Genomic DNA, 20,289 nt, shown 5'->3' with positions numbered 1-20,289 from the left:
CGTACTAGTTCCTTTCCTGGTAATTAATTACTACTTACTTTGACAATGATGTAACTCAGTTACTAACTCAGTTACTTTTTGGGAGAAGTAATGAGTAACTATAATTAATTATTTTTTCAAAGAAACGTGCCCAACACTGATGATAAACACCATGAAATGTAACAGGTATAGAAAGAATGCTTTACACATGCTGAATGACATTTTCAGCATCTCCAATCCAAACAGAGACCCGTCAACACTGGTTTGACCCACTCGAGCAGCACTCACAGAGGTGCTCTCTATCTTGTCTCTGATTGACCCTGCTAAGTGAGCGGGTTACTATCCTCTCATTTACAGTGGCAGTAGGTAACAAGGCATTATACAAGATAGAAATCAATCAAATTATGCTCAAGAGCCCAGTGTGCGGTTGTGTAACCAACCTTGCTTGTCCATATAATCTGTCACAAATGATGACAGAGGAGAGTAATAAGGGAGCATATTCCCACCATCATTGTCACAGTGAATCCCTGGAGGCAATACGAGGCCGGGCAGCACAAACCACAAGGAGACGAGTTCATGGTAGAAAAGAAGCAAAAGCAGTAACCCCAAAGGAGACACAATAAAGCACATAAATGTTTATAGTATGTTTCCATGTTGCAGGGATAGAGGAGTAAAATATGCTTAACTGTGGATCCATGTAAGTATTCCCCTGCAGATCCTTCCTGAGCCTTCCATCCTCTTCATGTCATTTAGAGTAACTGTCTTACCATGAAACCACTCCGAAACAGCCCTGACACTCTTCCTTTTTTTCTTTTTTTTTTAAGAGTAGTGTTTCGTACCTTTTAAATTTTTTAGACTTTCTATTTCCTTTCTGCACTTGTTCTACAAGGTGTAGGCAGCCTTTAGAAACAGAACAGATACAGTCCCCTTGAATACCTCCTGTGTGTTTTTACAACCTTTTTACAGCACCGCCATCGCTCACCATTTAGCCCCAGCAATACAGGACAGAGGCTCTTAGACACACTTTCATTGTGTGTATGACTAAACCTACCAGCTGATAGCATTCTGTCCTGATACCAGAAAACGACTAGATAAATCACATTGGGAGCCCATGCTGTTGGTGTGTGTGTGAGTCAGGGAGGGAAGGGGCAGGGAGGGAACGGGCCAATGCAATGAAGGTATCGAATTCACTCTGGATGAAGACTGCACTGCCGGCACTTTCTACATGAATCTATGCCTGTCCAGGGATCATTTGCCATGGTTAATTTAGTCTGTGTGCTCAGAGTGGCAATTTCAACCAAGTAATCACAGCACCCCCAAGAGGGAGACAGGTGTTGTACACTCTCAGAACAAAGCCTCTCCCTCTCATCCCGCCTCTCTCATGTCCTTCCACTTTCCTCCTCCACTCCTCACACACAAGTGCAGATAAGGGACGCTTGCCTTATTCCCATGTGATGCCATTGTAATGCACTGCAGGCTTGAAAAGAGAGTGGCTCCGACTGGTGGAAGTGCTCACTGGTGTTTACTGTTTTCCTAGTGGTGCGTTTTGGGAATTTCGGACCGATCTGGGGGAGTTCCGGGCCGAAGGCTGAGCTGACAGTGACACATGGAGGCTTCTCAGGATGCAGGAGAGACACATCTCCCAGTCCCCACAGAGACAAGCTCAGGCCGAAACTAATACCAGTTATTGTAGCTGTGTGCCCTAGTTTGCTGTGTGCTCTGTCCCGTATATCCTTCTATTAACTGAGTCTGACATATCCATAAGGATGATGGAAGGGCTTGGCTTTTTTTGAAAAGCCATTTCCTGTACTGGTAATGCCTGGAAAAGGGGAACAGAGTCATGTGTTTGACCAAACATGCATGGATATGATTGTGTGTTTTCAGAGCCGACCATCATCACCACCCAGCCGTCCACGCTGGATGTCACCGTAGGGGAGAGTGTGGTCCTGCCCTGTCAAGTCAGCCACGATCCATCTCTGGAGCTCAAGTTCACCTGGTTCTTCAACGAACAGCTCATCCACTTTGGGGGCCACGGTGGATTTTTTGAAAAAGTGGGCGGCGTAAGTTTATAATCCCTCATGGTTGAAAACACCCTGCCACAAAGTCATAATAGTTTATAAGGACATTGTCAGTATTTAAAGGAATTGTGTGTAGAATTTAGTGACATCTACTGGTAAGGTTGTAGATTGCGACCAAATGAAAAATGTGAAAGGCCCCTCTTTAGTGACAGTATGTAGTTTGTTCTGAGCTACTGTAGAAACAAGTGGCAGGAAATAAAAATGACTCATTCTAAGGTAATGAGAACACACAACAAATTCTTATTTTAATGGGATTATACACCAATGTAAACACACTTATGAATATATGTTGTGCTAGATTCCTCTAAATTCTACACACTGCACTTTTAAAAAAGAAGCTATAAGTTAAAAGGAGTGAAATTGCTGTAGAGGTAAATTTGCGTGCATTTCTAAAACTTTTTCTACAATAAGCAACACTTTGATAGACATCTGTCATGAAGGCACATCAACAGACAGCAAAAAGTAAAAGCAGAGAAGCACCCCTCACGGGTCATATAGGCTAAAAAAAACTAACTAACTAAAAGCAGCATTACCATGTGTGAAATTCTTGCCATTTGAGCACTCATTTCGGATATATAATATGCAAGTCACAAGATATATACACGCCAGATGTGTTATACAGTGCAAATTAAAATTTTCGATGCCTGCAGCGGATACAGGCAATATCTCACAGATGAGAAACTGTATCAATACAGGATTTAATATTCATCAGCCAACAATTTCTAACAATATGATGCATTTTCCATCCAAAGCCAACAGTCTGCAACTCTGTCAGCTGCCACTAAGTCCCACATTGATCTATCCAAACTGATCACCTAAGCATTAATCACAGAACATGACAAACATTTGCAATAATCACCCTTAAATAATAGCACAGTAATAGTATATGGAGCCTTACCTTAAAACAGGTGTTTCTTCCTCCACCAGCTTCTGTTCAGAACTATCCACCACCTCATTAAAATCCAGGCCGACCAGATCACGACATACAAAATCGCTAATTATGCACTCTGAGCTAAAAGGAAGATTGTAAGCATTTTCATACATTTTCATTTATAACTTCTACGATTCGTGCAACACCTCATGTTGATCTTCCCTGTTATTCAGACTGTTTTTTGACCTCCCTCGCTTAGAAACCCGCCTATTGTCACCGCTTTTTAATACCATTTTTTTTTAGATGGCCCTGACTATATAATGAATCATTAAGGAACCCCATTGCAATGTGCTGAAGAATTGTAGTAATGTCACTGCGCTCTTATTAAAATCTGCTACATAAAAGACATTGATTTTTTTTTTCAACTCCTTCAGAGATTTCATTGAATACAGGTCAAGAGGTGCCCAAAGATTCATTGGTACATCAATAGTATACTTCTTCTTTTAGCAGGGTCATAATAAATTCAGCCGCAGTGCAGAGGGAATGTTTGTATCAAGTGTATTATTTATGGCCAGAAAATTGCTGCCTGTGGTTTATTTTAAAACTAAATTTACATACACGCCCCCGCAAACCAGCCTTCGTCAGTATACTTTAAAAAGGTTTGCAGCGTACATCTCAGCATGTGATATGCAGGCTCATTTTTCTCATGAACTCAAGATGCCTTAAAAAAAACTGCAGGTGAAAAGAAAAAAAATACAGTACAGTACAGTACTCTAGCATTTCTCTTGAGCTTTTTTTAAAAACATAATTCACATTCTCGTGTAATATAATTTACATGTCTCACTATACATCTATACATTGATTAAGCTAGCAGCCACTCTATAGAATTCTTGCCACCATCTTTCCATCATGTCCAATTTATTGCAGAACCTGCTCTGCTTCTCTGATTAAATGATAATGTAGGATGGAAATTGCAATTAGAGAGAGATGGACTAAAAGTCTCCCTTAAAGAACTAACTAGCCATTAGGCCTCTCCTTATAGCGGAAACTGCTTCGTACCGCAATCAAAATCAAGCTATTTGTGAAAGTACATTTCAGTAATTATAGTGATACAATAAACACGTGGAGCGTTTCCATTATAGAGAGGTATTTCTTTGTCATTTTAGAGTGTGGTAGAAAATGCTGCAGGAAGACTTATGGATTTATTTTTCAAGATACACGTACATGAGAATAGGTTTTCTATTCCCATGTGGCTGGAAAGTCAGTATTGTTGTTAAATTACAAAGGCTGGAGGGTTACCATGTTACTTATAGAACTGTGCGTGCGTGTGTGTGTGTGTGTGCGTGTGTGTGCTTGTTTGCCTGATTGCGCATGTGGTGAATGACAGCAGCATTCAGCAGGGGACATTATGGTTCGAAACATCCAGCTGAGGCATGCGGGGAAGTACACATGCGCCGTGCAAACCAAGGTTGACAGCATTTCCATCGCTGTTGACTTGGTTGTCAGAGGTAAGCCACAACAGTGAACATCCATTCTGCTTTCGCTTCCAATATGAACGGACAGCCTTCAACTCAAAATGACTACTGACCAGTTCTTACATCTACCTGCATTTTAAGAATTCAGAACAGTTCAATAATTCATCCACTGCTGGAGAAGGTGGAGGTTTTGTAGTGATTCGTGTTTACTGAGCCTCGTTGATGAGGAAATGAAAGAAGAGAGTAGAAAGAAATAAGAATTTCTCTCTTCAAGCTTTAAAGGAAATTTACTTTTTAAGTAGACCGAATAGTTCCCAAAGGTTTCATACTGAACTGACTTCGCTACAGTAGCCGCAGGTGTTAAAATAACCACGACTCCCTCTATCTTTCCATCTCTTCCTGATTTACATCCCACCCTCCCATCTCCCCCCTCCTCCTCTTCCACCTTCTGTCTGTCTCTCCATCTTTCTCTATTTTTTCCTGCCTGGCTATGCCATCTATCAGGTCCCCCGGGCCCCCCCACCAGCATCCACGTAGAAGAAATCACTGATACCAAAGCCTCTCTGTCCTGGAGGCCTGGTCCTGATAATCACAGTCCAATTACGGCATACACCATCCAGGCCAGGACACCATTTTCCCTCGGGTGGCAGGCTGTCACCACAGGTAAGCTCTCTCCAACCAGCCGTGGCCTCCTCCAATCACATGGAGGGGGCCGCTCTTCATTCTGCCTCGCCTGTGAGAATATTGGAGATGTAATTTTTACCCCAGCACCAAATGGTGCGCAATTGTAGCATGACCATTGACCGCCATTTCATCGGACTCCTGGGAACCCTGAAACATGGATATCTGCCTGATGATGAAGCTTGCTTCCAAGGCTGTAATTTGATAGTGTCGAGAAGTGATAGCACCGATGGTTAGAGTGTAATTTTTCCCCACATCCTCTTTAATGGGGCCCTTAGCATTCACGCATGATTGGTATAATGTGCATTAACGCTGTACAGTATACCTTGCTTTATTGATATTTTTGTGAATTAAGGACAAGATAGTTTTACTGGCCTCATTGATTTACCAAATCAGGGTCATATATTCGTAACTGAATTACATTATGACCTTGCAGGTAGACAAATATCCTTGTGCAAAAGGAGAAATGGACTTTTTGCCATTTCCAGTGGGAGCACTTCTATTTTCTGATATTTATAGCTTTACAGTGACTTTGATGGATTTCTATAACTCCACTTGACACACATGTTAGCATTAAACAATTGAATAAATAGCCTATTGCCAAAGCAGCACGTTAACATTGTGTTTCTTTGTATGTGATTCTTTTGGATTGTTTTCTTGTTCTTTGAGTCTGTGCATTATGTGTCCTTGTGAGGGATTATACCTGTCCTATGTACCTGTGGTGGAGTCCTACCAGGCCTGTCAGCCTAGAGGACAGTGTGCTGCCGATGCTAAGCTGACACACATATGTACGCACAAACACACACACATACAAAGTTTCAAGATGCTGAAGGGGCCACTGTGTGTTTTATTCCAGATCCTGAGGTGGTGGGGGGCCACCGGCTGACAGCTAAAGTAATAGACCTGAGCCCCTGGGTGGAGTATGAGTTTCGAGTTCTGGCAAGCAACACCATCGGGACCGGCGAGCCCAGCAAGCCGTCCAAACAAGCAAGGACAAAGGGGACCTGTATGTAACTTACTACATGAATAGAACAAACTTTATGCCTCTTCCAAAAATGTATGGCATGTTTGTTTTTTCCCTCTCAACATAATTTACTTATTTCTGTAAAGGGAATAGTTCTACAGTTGGGGAAATACACAATACCCTGAATGTGAAGCTGGTGCCAGAAGCATGTTAGCTTAGCCTAGCATAAAGAGTGGAAGATTTGGCACAAAGACTTGAGGACTAAGCATAAAGACTTGAGGACTAAGCATAAAGACTGGAGGATTTAGCATAAAGACTTGAGGACTAAGCATAAAGACTTGAGGACTTAGCATAAAGACTGGAAGACTTAGCATAAAGACTGGAAGACTTAGCATAAAGACTTGAGGACTTAGCATAAAGACTTGAGGACTTAGCATAAAAACTGGAAGACTTAGCATAAAAACTGGAGGACTTAGCATAAAGACTGGAGGACTTAGCATAAAGACTGGAAGACTTAGCATAAAGACTGGAAGACTTAGCATAAAGACTGGAAGACTTAGCATAAAGACTTGAGGACTTAGCATAAAAACTGGAAGACTTAGCATAAAGACTGGAAGACTTAGCATAAAGACTGGAAGACTTAGCATAAAGACTTGAGGACTAAGCATAAAGACTTGAGGACTTAGCATAAAGACTGGAAGACTTAGCATAAAGACTTGAGGACTTAGCATAAAGACTTGAGGACTTAGCATAAAAACTGGAAGACTTAGCATAAAAACTGGAGGACTTAGCATAAAGACTGGAGGACTTAGCATAAAGACTGGAAGACTTAGCATAAAGACTGGAAGACTTAGCATAAAGACTGGAAGACTTAGCATAAAGACTGGAAGACTTAGCATAAAGACTGGAAGACTTAGCATAAAGACTTGAGGACTTAGCATAAAGACTGGAAGACTTAGCATAAAGACTGGAAGACTTAGCATAAAGACTGGAAGACTTAGCATAAAGACTGGAAGACTTAGCATAAAGACTTGAGGACTAAGCATAAAGACTTGAGGACTTAGCATAAAAACTGGAAGACTTAGCATAAAGACTGGAGGACTTAGCATAAAAACTGGAAGACTTAGCATAAAGACTGGAGGACTTAGCATAAAAACTGGAAGACTCAGCATAAAGACTTGAGGACTAAGCATAAAAACTGGAAGACTCAGCATAAAGACTTGAGGACTAAGCATAAAGACTGGAAGACTTAGCATAAAGACCGGAAGACTTAGCATAAAGACTGGAAGACATCTTTTTTTAATTTATATAAAAGCATAACAACATTTTGTAGATCATTTCTACCACATAACACCGACATAAATCCAAAATGTGTCACTTTTACACTTGAACAGATTAAACAAAGATTCATTAGAGGTCTGTAGGTGTATTTTCTTGTATCAGGAGAGCCAGGCTGTTTCCTGTCTTCATGTCAAGATAAGCTAATGGTCTCCTAGTTGCGGCTTCATATTTAGCATACTTTTAACCTATCTCTCACTGAGAAAGTGAGTAAGTATTGCCCAAAATGTATGCCTTCAGCAACTTTAGTATTGTGCCACTGCTGAAATTGTATTCAAATTTCAGCTAAAGTGAAAAAAGCAGAAATCTACCCACAGACATCTGGACTCACTAAGGTTAGATCTTTTATGCATCATCTGGTGTAAAATCACAGACTGGCCAACGTCTGCAAACACAACTCAGCTGTGAGATGTTTGCTGATATCTTAAAGGATTTCTGGATTTTTTAAGTTCAAAAATCTCTCTGCCATATGGGAGTTAGCAACATGGAAAATGATTACAAGTGCCTTTTCACCGTCATGTGAAGTCAGCAGGGCTAAGCTGATCTGTCTTCTTCTTCCAGTACCGAAGGTCACACCAGCTAATGTAAGCGGAGGCGGTGGCAGTCGCTCCGAATTAGTCATCACATGGGAGGTAAGCAAGCCCGCTCAAAACCCCCTCACCCATGGAGGAGGGAGCCAGACGTCATTATTCTCTGTGGATCTGGGCTTCTGTTTCATTAATAACAGCTGAATGGCTTAATGTATGGCATTTCATTTTTAAGAACAGAGAGGCAATAACTGCCGCTGTCACCCTGGGGGAGAGAAAAATGCTTTTGAGGTTTCAATAAGATAATTAAACTGAATGGTTCCTTCAAAGTCCTAACTTCTTTTTCCACTTTGTTTGCCTTTACTTTCATTCTTTCTTTTTCTTTCTTTGTACAAAGCTCTCACATATCACGCCAACTCCAACAGCTTATATTTATTCAGGCTGTTCAAAATCATCAATCCCTGCTGTGAAACGTTTCACAGAATCAGTGTTGATGTTTCAATATGCAAGAGTTCAATTAAAGTCTCACATCTGCTTAACAAAGTCACTGTTTTGCCTCGACAATGAAAATTCCTAAGGCGTTTTTTTCATTTTTGATACAGAAGTAGAGATGAAGTTATGCATTTTTCATTTTAACTTTTGCTTGAACAAAAATGGGAAATTTATGCTCTAAATTTCTATTTGTATAGTTGTAACCTAGAGCCAAGTTTAAGAACCAAGGTGAAATACTGTAGCAAGAATAAAAGTTTAAAGCACACAACAGAGGCTCCAATCTTCTTTATTCACTATGAAGGCACAGGACAGCTGTTTCTTTCAGAGCCTTACAAGAAAAAGGGCTAAAAAGTGTTGTTTTTCTAGGGGGTGGCTCTAAATTAAAAGGCCATTATCCCATTATGACCAAAGGCACCCTCTAAAAAAACATCCTAAAACTTAATGCACTGTTAAAAAACAACCTCCTTAAACCTGAGGCTAACACCAGCTAAGAGCACTGGAAAAAATGCATCCCATACCACATTTTACCTTCCCCATTTTTAGCAAATCACAATGCATTTCATCAGTCACGTCTTAAAAACAATGACATAATCTAAAATTTGCTCATGTCGCATCTGGCTCTAAATGGACAAGCACCCAGTCTTAAAGGGAAATCCATGCAAATGTTGCATCCTGTCTTAATTTGTTATGAAAAGAAATTTGACCTGAAGGTGACAGGAGACAAGGCGAGAGATATCTACACCAAAGCATAAGACTATCATAAACGTGGCTACAAATGAAATTAAAAAAAGGAAAAATTAAGTGCTTTTATATGAGTGAGGTTCTTAGTGGACAGGGGTGAAGAGGGTTTATCCACTAGAATGAAATCAGCAGCTATAAATGCATGAGGCATGTTATCAGTCTGGACAACAGCTGAGTTTATGGTATCATGCTGAGTGCACTGTACTATGTAATGGATGTGTCCAATAATAGTTCTTGTGTGCACAGCATGTTATATTTGAAGCAAAGAATTGAAAGTCTGTCTTTGCACTCTGCGTCATACTCAGAGTTTATATATTCACTAAGATGAATCAGGAGTTTTAATAGATACACGTTGATTGATTATATGTGCAAAATGGCATTAAAATCACATATTTGTTTTGTTTCTGCAGCCTGTTCCAGAGGAGCAGCAGAATGGAGCAGGGTTCGGCTACGTTGTGGCTTTTCGACCACACGGTGCCACCGGCTGGATGCAGGCTGCAGTCCCTTCCCCCGAGGCATCCAAATACGTTTTTAAAAACGAGAGCATCCAACCATTCTCGCCTTTCCACGTGAAGGTCGGGGTTTACAACAATGAAGGGGAAGGCCCTTTCGGACCTGTTACCACTATCTACTCTGCTGAGGAAGGTGCGTATGATCTTATGCATGTAGGCCTGTCACGTAATTATGTCACGTGTTACATCATCATGTCTATATATGGACTTATCGTATTATACATAGACATGATCATTTTTTTTACCTCAATATTTCCACACTTCACATTAGCAGCTAAGAGGCTATTCATGTCACATTGGCTAAGCAAGTAGTGTCCTCCATTCCTCACTGTGTATGTACTGAGTGGAGACTGCACAAGTGAGCGGTGCCTCTTATATGTTATTAAAGGTAAATAACTCTGTCCCAGCCCATCATGGCAGTCTATGTTTTAATGAAAGCTTAGTGCCCACTCTCCAATCCCACCCCATGCCCCCCTTTTATTATTATGCTATTATATGATCATTATATCAGTGGTATAAAATAATCTTAAAATGACAATAATATCATTTATCGCGATTATTTCTGAGACAATATATCGTCCCACAAAGGTAGTTATCGTGACAGGCCTACATGTTATTGATAAACTCTACTGGCTCAGTCACTATTAATGAATGTGTATATGACTAGATCCATTCAGGGACTGAACAGCAGTAGCAGTGATACTGCAGCCAGCGTTCTTCTATCAGCTATTGCAGATGTCTTCTTTCCATACTTCCCTCCCTCTGTTGTTCTCATGAAAGAATTAGCTTTGAAACAGTTTTGATGTTCCCACTTTGAGGGGTCATCAAAAGCTCAGTATACTTCTAAAATCATTCAGAGTCTTTTATACATTAACTCCAGAGCCTGGCCGAGCGCCCACAAGGGTCCGTGCCAAGAGCCTTTCTGCATCTGAGATTGAAGTTCTGTGGAAAGCTCTGCCCTGGAACGCCAGCAAGAAACGAGTACTAGGCTATGAGGTGAGCTGCAATGAATTACCTTGTTTGTGTGTGCTTCCATTGGATGTGTGTGTGTGTGTGTTTGAGTGTGTGCGTGTGTGCGTGTGTGTGCATGTGTGTGTGTGTTCAGAAGCGCATGGCAACTAATGCTGTTGAATCTTGTTCTCTTCTATTATTGATAAGTGTTTCAGGCTCATGCACCTTGGGCATAGGAGATAATAGCTTGCTGCATGCATAATGGTCCAGCCTAGTCCCATGCCTGTGGGTTTAGTTGTGTTTCTCTTGTTGCTTACCTAAGTACTGTAACCACCCTGATTAGTGTACTGATGCAATACTCTAAGGGATTGAACATTTAGCTTCTAATCCACACAACAAAGCACTTTCAAAAACTGGCTTTGCGCTCAGTTAGTTCTTGTCATTTTAATTCCCTTCATTATTGAAATCCAAGATGTGAACAAACTCTATATGAAGTAACTGAAACTAGCTCCATCTCCAGCAACAGTAACATCTTATTTACACAATGATGTTTCAGTATTAATAATCTAATGTTGTCATATATGATAATATATTAGTCAGAGGGTCCAAACCACTACTTTGACTGTAATACTTTTTAACTGCATTCTTTTCTCTCACAACGGTTTGACATCAGAAATCACATGTGTTTATAGATGTTCTGAGCAGCTTCACTCAAAGGTGGAGTAAAAAACGGACCATCACAGAGAGGGGAGGAAGAGAGACTCAGTATGGTTTCACTATGGCGATAACAAAGCATATTTTAATAATAGTGTTGCACTTGGTCAGTGTTATAGCTCTCTTGTTTGTCATTCTGGCTGCAGTGACGTTACAGGGTAACCAAGGTAACCAGGCTACCTTGGTTAAGCCAGCTAGTATACATCCCATAGCTGCATCCCATTACACAGTGTACAGAAACAGTACTCCCTGCTCTTTGTTTAGGGAATGTCAGGGAGTACAAAATTCCTTCACTCAGGACACCCTGCAACATCACCAGTGCAGACATCACTTTGTCCATGTGTTACCTTGGTAACATATACAAAATTTGCTGCGACTGTGGAAATGTTACAAAACTAAAATAAAATATTGAATATATATTGAAACAAAACTTACTCTATTGGAATGTATGAAACTTGTGAATGAATGTGATTTGATTCATTTACAAGATGCATGGTGTCATCACTAAAGACATTATTATGAAGATTATTAAGTAATATATATGTCGATTACTTACAGATTATTATTATTATGTAATATTAACTCCATGAGACCAGATCTTTTGTTTGTTAAGCATTTTTAATTTCTTCTAGATATTTGAGATGAGTAGGACCTGATAAGTATAAAAACTAAGCTTTGAACAGGAAGTCATTTTTGAAAAAAGTCCTCATATGGAGACACTGGGTTTATTTTACTGTATAAGACAATTAATTTCCTTACATTTACTCCTTCCTTTTGCACAAACGGCAATAAAGTCCCAATGTCCTCAAATGCATACTTCCTGATTAGCTGTGTGCTAGCTTGTTGCTATTGCTAAAATTAGTCAAATTTGTATAACATATCAAACTACAAACGTTATTAAGCTTAAATAATCAAGTTTCAACCATAAAATTGGATGAGCTTTTGTGTCTGGGGATCAGCTGTTGATTGATTCAGCCAACATGCCTGATTACTGTATTGCACTTTTGCTGCCACTAGGTGGCACAAAAAAGTGTGCACGAATACAGGTCAATTGATCAGGTCAAAGTTAAGCAGAATGAAGTATAAGGTCCAGCAAACCCAAAATATAATGACGCAGGGTCGCAGGAGGTTAATATTGTGTCATTCTTGATAATTATGAATGGTGCATGAAATTAATGCCAGGTCTCATGCACCTTGTTATTGTCAACATTGTCAACCATATACTTCTAAGGTAAAACGAGCCAGACTTTTCACTGCTTTTAGTGTGGCATACTTCTTTATATGCTTCAAAGTTCCATTATTTGTTTTTAACGCTCCAGTGAGGCACAATGACTGATGGGAAATTTTGCTGTCAACTTCCAGCAATCTGATTGGAATGCACCTCCTGACTATGCTATAGCTAAGTGGTGCACTGCCAAAATGTTGGAGATGGAACTGCAGCTCTAGAATTATAGTTCTGCACATTGGAGTGAGTTTTTAAATTATTTTGACAGTAACTGTTTGGTTCTCAGAGCGTATTCATTGTAAGACTGCATTCACCCAACTGTAACGTTTGCACCATGGCGGTTCAGAAAGAATACACGTAGCGCTGCACTCCTCTTGAACAAAGGCGCTGTTTTCATCCACAGATTGCATAAAGTGGCAGAATTATGAATTGTTGACCACTCAAAGTCACCAGAGGAGCAGAGCCTGAGCAAACCGTTCCTGTGAGGAAAGACAAATTATATTTGTGCCGTCAAGCGTGCCGGCTATTTCAGCCCTGACAAGCAGAGTGACAAAGAAAATCTGTTATCAGTGGAAGCTGATGGCAGGGGATTTTTGAGGATTCTCTCTTTCTTCTTTATTTTCTCTTTTTCTTCCTTTTGCATACGTGACCTCCTCACTCTTAACTTAAACCGTGACACGTGTCTGATCAGCACAACTGAGACACGTAAGCTCACGCTGAACAAGAGCAATAGGTGCACAGTGACACGCTGCTTAAAGGTTCACATCTTCCATCCAGCTGAGTTCACATCTACCTGTTTCCAGTTTGCACTTCATTGACAGGGTGTAACGGAAAGCTTTTAAGATGTCTGTCGTGTTTTCTGCGTTCGCATCTGAGGTTCTGCCCTGTTGCTTTTCAGCTGAGGTACTGGAGTAGAAGTGAAAGGGAAGACACAGCCAGCGTGCAAAGGACTGTAGGAAACCAAACATCAACTATTATCCGTGGGCTGAAAGGCAGTACTACGTATTACATCTCAGTGAGGGCATATAACACCGCAGGAACAGGGCCCCCTAGCTCCACTGTGAACGTCACCACCAAGAAACCACGTAATTATCACATCTAATTATATCTACTGTACTGGTGACTTTCTTCTAGTGTTCAGCTTCTATTTGAGGTGAATAATGTGTTTTTTCTCCCCTCAGCACCCAGTCAGCCGCCGGGTAAGGTGATGTGGAACACATCAAACTCCAAGATAATATTGAACTGGGAGCAGGTCAAAGCCCTGGAGAATGAGTCAGAAGTTACTGGTTACAAAGTAAGTGTCCAGTCGCTCAGTTTGAACCCAGTATCACAGCAGTTAGTGAAACAGTGGCAAAATATCATCTACATGTACATAGACACAAATTCTTTTGTGACACTCAAACTTTCAAACTCAAGTATTTCAAAGTCTCTTTTATGCCTGCACCACTTTAGGCTCGGGAGCACAGAAGCTGTGTTGTTTGTTCTCATTTGTTATTCTTGCTTTAAACTACAATCACTACATTACTCAACATTTAATCACAAGATCCTATCCTTTTTTTAAATGTCTTTATTTTCATTTTATCAGTACAGTTAATGGTCCACATCAGTCCGGTGGGCGGACTGCAGGACTCACTGCCAGGAGGCGTTTCCTCATTGTCAGTTTTAATGATATTTTTAACATTTCTCAACACAACAACATCAAAGTGTCCTTGATAACTCAGCAATATAGATGGTATTAGTTTTAGATAGTGGAAGCGACCACATTACACATGAACCTCATCAACTGTTGCAATGGAGACAAAAACAGGGTCCAGTTTGTTACCCTTTCCAAAACTTCCATTTACTTTTATACCTACTATTCACTTTTAATTACTGACTTTGTGTGTGTTGATGGCGTCCCACCCTTCACACACAACAGAGATAGAAGCATTTGTAGTTATCATAGTAGTCGGCCAGTAGCAATTTGAAACAAAACTAGTTCAGTGCCAATTGCTTATTATTTCTTTAGAACCAACTGAAAAAAGGTATTAATTAAAACTATAAGGAGTTAATAAATGCTTTAAATCCAGACAGAGACTTCACCAGCAAGACTAAACTGAGGTTGAACCATAGAAGCAGTTAATATTATTCCGTTGGTTAAATCAGCTGCCAATAAAACACTGTCTGAGCTCCACCTCTGTTTTTTTTCTCCCGTGTGCCCTTGTTCTTCTCTTTGGGGCAGTTTAACTGAGAAGGGTGCCTTTGTCCTGCTAAGCAAGTCACAACCCAGAAACCCCATCTTGCTGTAAAGGTGTTTATATCAAACAGCCCCTGCTATACTCATACAGAGAGCTGAGCGGTTCGCTTGTTTATCCAAAACGTATTAATATTAAATGTGCTATGTGTCCAAATTGCACCAAAAGAGCATCGGCCTCCACAGTAAATCACCTGTTGAGTCTTTGATGGTTGTTTATTTGTGCTTTAGAACCAAACCACAGTGAAACAGTCAGAAGATAACATTATATTTCTGTCATTCACAGACTTTCTCTCTCTCAGAGGAAGCTTTGCAGCACTTTCTCTCTGAAGCTTACCCTCTCTCTATCTTTTGTCTATTTAAAATGACGGAAAACCCACAAGAAAGCCAAACTTTGAACGTTATCAAAAGAAGAGAGATTTTTATCCTCTCCTCTCTCTCATGGCAGGGTTGTAAAGCTCTGATCATGACATGCTAAAATCCCTGCTCCACCGCTGCAGAGCGGAGCGGCTGAACGCTTGTTTATTCTGAGTTTAAAGTTATGATATATTAGTCAATCTGTCTGTCTGTGTGTCTGTCTGTGTGTGTGTGTGTGTGTGTAAGTCTGTATACATACAGACACACACACACACACACACACACAGACATTCCTACCTTTTAATAGATAAATGAAGCCCACCGATGGCAGACAGCCCAAACAGCAGTCAAACAAGCTCGCCCACAACACAATATTCTTCCCTAACTCTAACCTGTCTCTGCACTAAATTGCATCAAATCTTGTACCATGGCCATATAATCAGGAAGATCATAAAATTATTAGACTGGACTTTACATTTCATTATTTAATGTCTGCACTTGTCACTTTGATACATTTTTACATTCAGTATTTCATTTCAAGTATTATATCCATTTCAAAAATATTACTATTCCATTCTGTAAATAGCTTTTAAAAAATTTAAATTTTTATAATATTTACCCTGCTTTGGTCTATTTTTTATCCTTCTGTGTTGCATTTATTGGGAGCAAACACCAAGACACATTCTTTGTATGCTTACATTGGCTAATAAAACAGAGTCTGATTGAATGGGCGCTGTCATGCTGACATATAATCCCAAAATCAAGATTCATATAGATACAAAAAATTTCCAGGGTTGTGTGAATAGCCTATTCCTCTCTGTCAGAAGCTTACTGGATATGTTCATAAGACTAGGCATCTTTACAGCCTGTTTTTTTTCAACACCTTAGATGCTGATATGAGTTTTCATATTTCATGTTTTGTTAAAACATAAAATATTGCATAGGCAGATGGGAATAATAGATACATAATAATGCACAAGTCATTCATTTAAGTCGTTTTGCTTTTGTTTATTTGCACACAGTTATCAGATCACAGTTTACACGAAAAAATAAATCATATACAGATAGTTAGATCCTCATGTTGCTAGGTTACAAATAAATGTATATATTGCTTATGGAACAAGCTGTAAGAAGAACATTTGTATCTTAATTGCACATATTGTGGTCCAGATGTTTATAAGAAGCTGATTCCCCACAACTGAAGTTTCTCAGCCAATAAAGTGAATGCAGCTAGTTAAGTAGTTGTTGTAATTTGTTATTAATAACCACTGTGCTCTGTGAGGTCACCACAGCCAGAGGGGTCAGAGACGCTGCACTATCCTGACATAACCAGAATGTTGGGTTGTTGTGTGCATGTTGCATATTAAACATTATTTTAAGTTACCCACAGCACAATCTGGTGGTGAAAGCATGTTTTGCTTCCACAGGGATTCTCTTATTAAGGGTTTTATAGTTTAAGTACATCTTGCATTTCATCATGAAAATAAAGTAAAAAGTAGGTCAGGTCAAACAATTTTACCAAGCAGGATTTTTGTCACTATTTCCACAAAAATAGGCACACACAAAAAAAACCTCTTTCAAGGGGTTCTGTGAAGTTGTGTCCATGGAGGTGAAAATTCAAACTTTATCAAAATCCAAATAAATCTTTGGAAAGGTCTCAACATTATGTCAGTATGAAGATGATGCATGGCTCCTGCTTTGAAATACTGACCTTGAACCCAGTACATGATGACATCATTCAGCGAGTATGAATGAGTGAGTATCATTCAGCATCAGGAGGGGCTACAGACATAAAACTAGCTTTTATGGAAAGCTCTTGACTTCAGTTGTCATGTGGGTATGGTGTCTGCTTGGCACTAACTCGGCAACTTTCACTCATTTAATGATTAGATTTTTAAAATCTGATTTCCCAACCCCTAAAACCACATTAGAAGCAGTTTAATGCTTAACTTCCAATCATGGGGACTATATCAGTGTATTTAAAAGCTGTAATTCCCATTTAGAGATGCACCATAGCACTTGTTATGAAGTGCACAAATCTGTTGGCATACTTGTACTTATTTCAGTTTCCTGAGTAGGTTTGTAATTACGGTTATAAAAACTTTATCTTTACAGCCAAAACATATTTTATACTGCATATGATCAGGCCAGGGTGAAAAATATCATGAGAATGTCAGTTCATCTTTTTTTCTTTTCTTTCTGTTTAGCACCCTCAGGAATATACAGTATCTAAAATACTATATAATGTTAAACTGAGTATAGGTTATGTTACGGCTTGAGCTGGTGTCCTCACCATAACAATACAAAACTGACAAAAATACTCATACTCTCAGAATCAAAGGTGAAATAATTCAAACAGATAGTTTTAACATTAATCTATCATATTGTTGTATAATATTGTCATATTAATCTATCATATTGTCAAAGAAATATTAAAGATATTATTAAACTCAACAGTGAGGAAAATGCTTCCCAGCAGCGGGTTCTCTGGTCTGCGGACCACTGACTGTACTGATAAAATTAACATAAAGAAATAAAAACAAGGATAAAATCTTGTGATAAATGTAGAGTAATGTTGCGGTTATAGTTCAAAAAAAGAATAATAAATGAGATTAACACAACACAGCAGCTTCTGTGCTCCAAATCTATAGATTACATTTTGTGACTGTTTTACAAACTGCTGTGAAAACTGGCTTGTTTTTTAGCTTCTGTAACTGACTTTTGTTTTAACTCCTCTAATCTATGCTTAGGTGCTATACAAGAAGAACCGTCATAGCCGCCCAAACGTCATGGAGACCAACACGACCTCTGTAGAGCTCGCCCTGCCTACTGATGAGGATTATATCATCCAGATCAAGCCATTTGGAGAGGGAGGGGAAGGCAGCAGTAGCAGGCAGATCACCATCCCAAGGATACCAGGTCAGTGGAGAGTTAGTTAGTGTCTCCCTTGTGGCTGAGCTAAATAATCCAGTCCCCTGCCGCTGTCTTGCCAGAACAGATTAGCTATCATCATCTCCAAAGGAACAGAGAGAGTGGGAAAATAAAGGGCTACATGAGATATTTGTGTAATTATGGCCTCTACGTGACACAATAATGCAAGTATTGCATGAAAAGTTGAGCAATTTATATAGTATATTTTCAATGTCTCATTTCACTGCTCACATAATAACTCTTAAGCATTTTTAGAAATGAATGTTTTCAGCTCATAATTACCAAAGCAGACTGAAGCGACGGTCGATTAAAAAAGTTAAATGCCAAAAAGTCAGGTTTGGGTTTTTTTCCAAACAATAGACTGACAGCCTCATTCTTTTCAATACCTTTTCAGGCCCCAATGCAGTTGGCTCAGCATCCAAGGTCTCCACTCTATCAGCCCTCAGTACAATAGCACTGTCTTTCACAGCACGGACATCTTTATGACAAACAGCTCCCAGCAGACGTTGCATCTGATGTGGAGACAGCTCTACGGCGGAACGCAAACACAGCCCACTCTGGTGTAACTAGACCCATTCATTTTGATTTTAGAGGCAGAAGGAAGACGCTGAAGTTTTTTTTTTAAACACGCCAGTGAGATGACAGGGAAGGAGTCCCCTTCAGCACCCAGGCTAAGTAAAGGAGATTGACCGATGTCGTGACTATGTTGTTACCAAAGCAGCTTTCATAGGAAAAATAAAGAAAAGAGAAAAATGTCCTATATGCATCTTTTTGTATGACATGTTGAGCTTTTATAGATTTTTTTTTCTTAATCAATCAGAAGTCGGTCTGGGCTTATTGGGGCGAGAACAATTAGGTGCATGGCAAATCAAAGTTTGACAGCGAACCTTTTGTCTTCTAAAATGTCTTGTAAGTTGTAACAGAGTCAATTTTTTTCAAGTGAATTAACTATTAATCGTTATCTGTTACATATCTGCGTTTTTGTTTCTGCAATGTTTCACTCAAAGGGCTGCATCGACATGTTGGTTTGTTTCTTACCCAGTATGTAAAGAGAGGATTAGCATCTAAAATCATCTGTCAAGACAACACAGCTTTACCATACTGCATTAGCAAATTTGGTGATACTAGCTAAATTTGACTCAAGGTGGATTTCCCTAATGAGGAAAACTAAGAATTTCTCCTAAAATGTCATTAATCTGCAGAAAAATGCAGAATAAACAACTTTAAGTCCTCATAAGATAGTCTTGTTAATGGGGAAAGTTTTATGACCACTTTGAATGCAGTGTCCTACTTGGCAATACTACTGTATCTCCAAATGGTTCCTGGTACAATCTGAAGTATGTGAAGGCTGCATTCTCTCTACTATTCTCTTTCTCACTGTCATCAATTGGATTATGTGAAAAACAACTGCTGCCAAACACTTTGAGGCATCCATTGGACCTTCTCTAGCCAGCTTGAAGATCTTGACTTTGCTGATAAACTTTTTGTCCTTTCAACAAATGTAAAATATTTGCAAGAAAAAATTAATCAACTCAACCAAGTATGCTTAACAAACAGGCCTCATCATCCACACCACCAAAACCCAAGTGATATCCATCAACAGAAACACTCATACATGTCACTATAAATAGTGAGTGACTTGAGGTCATTGATGACTTTGTGTACAATGGAAATCTTTGGACTTTGGAACCCAAAAAGATATCTAGCTCTTATGTGGGACAGTTCCACATCTGCGCTGGACTCAAGACACCATAACATCTGGAGTTCTAACACCTACAGCCTCAAAACCAAGCTCTGCCTTGGTCCTGCAGGTTCTATTATATGGGTATGAGTGCTGCTGGCAAATAACCACATGCAACAAGTCAACTCATTCCACAGTGACTGTCTGCAAAAGATCTGCCATACATTCTAGCCCAATAAGACTCTGTCGTCTAAGATGACTTGGACACATAATACAAATATACACCACCAGGTAAACGGGAAATGAAGCTGACCAAAGATCACCTGGTGAAGAACAGTAGACGTTGAATTGCTGGAGATGGGTCTCTCAAGGGGTGAGGTACAACTAGTTGCTAAAGATCATGATAGGTGAGGGGGGCAAAGAGCATGAATAAGTAAGTAAAACTTTCATAAGATAATTCTCATTCACACCTACTACATTAGAGATTGGTTCAGGATTTTTTCAAGTCTGTCTTAATACAATACCCACATGTCATACAG

The 20,289-nt window shown here is 39.6% G+C and overlaps 1 protein-coding gene across 1 annotated transcript in view; it reads left to right on the top strand.

The window, feature by feature from the left end:
• The window catches only part of cntn4 (contactin 4), a 124,645-nt gene extending 106,090 nt beyond the window's left edge, over nucleotides 1–18,555 (top strand). Inside the window, exons 14-24 of the mRNA XM_053315477.1 lie at nucleotides 1,864–2,039; nucleotides 4,316–4,436; nucleotides 4,908–5,066; nucleotides 5,941–6,090; nucleotides 7,948–8,018; nucleotides 9,557–9,791; nucleotides 10,539–10,654; nucleotides 13,447–13,633; nucleotides 13,730–13,842; nucleotides 17,889–18,057; nucleotides 18,464–18,555. Of these exons, the coding sequence (XP_053171452.1) occupies nucleotides 1,864–2,039; nucleotides 4,316–4,436; nucleotides 4,908–5,066; nucleotides 5,941–6,090; nucleotides 7,948–8,018; nucleotides 9,557–9,791; nucleotides 10,539–10,654; nucleotides 13,447–13,633; nucleotides 13,730–13,842; nucleotides 17,889–18,057; nucleotides 18,464–18,555 (1,589 nt within the window). The remainder of the gene's footprint in view (nucleotides 1–1,863; nucleotides 2,040–4,315; nucleotides 4,437–4,907; nucleotides 5,067–5,940; nucleotides 6,091–7,947; nucleotides 8,019–9,556; nucleotides 9,792–10,538; nucleotides 10,655–13,446; nucleotides 13,634–13,729; nucleotides 13,843–17,888; nucleotides 18,058–18,463) is intronic.
• The last annotated feature ends 1,734 nt before the right edge of the window (nucleotides 18,556–20,289 follow it).

Source organism: Scomber japonicus, chromosome 3, assembly GCF_027409825.1.
Source record: "Scomber japonicus isolate fScoJap1 chromosome 3, fScoJap1.pri, whole genome shotgun sequence".
Taxonomy (NCBI): domain Eukaryota; kingdom Metazoa; phylum Chordata; class Actinopteri; order Scombriformes; family Scombridae; genus Scomber; species Scomber japonicus.
This window is presented reverse-complemented; position numbering and strand designations above follow the sequence as displayed.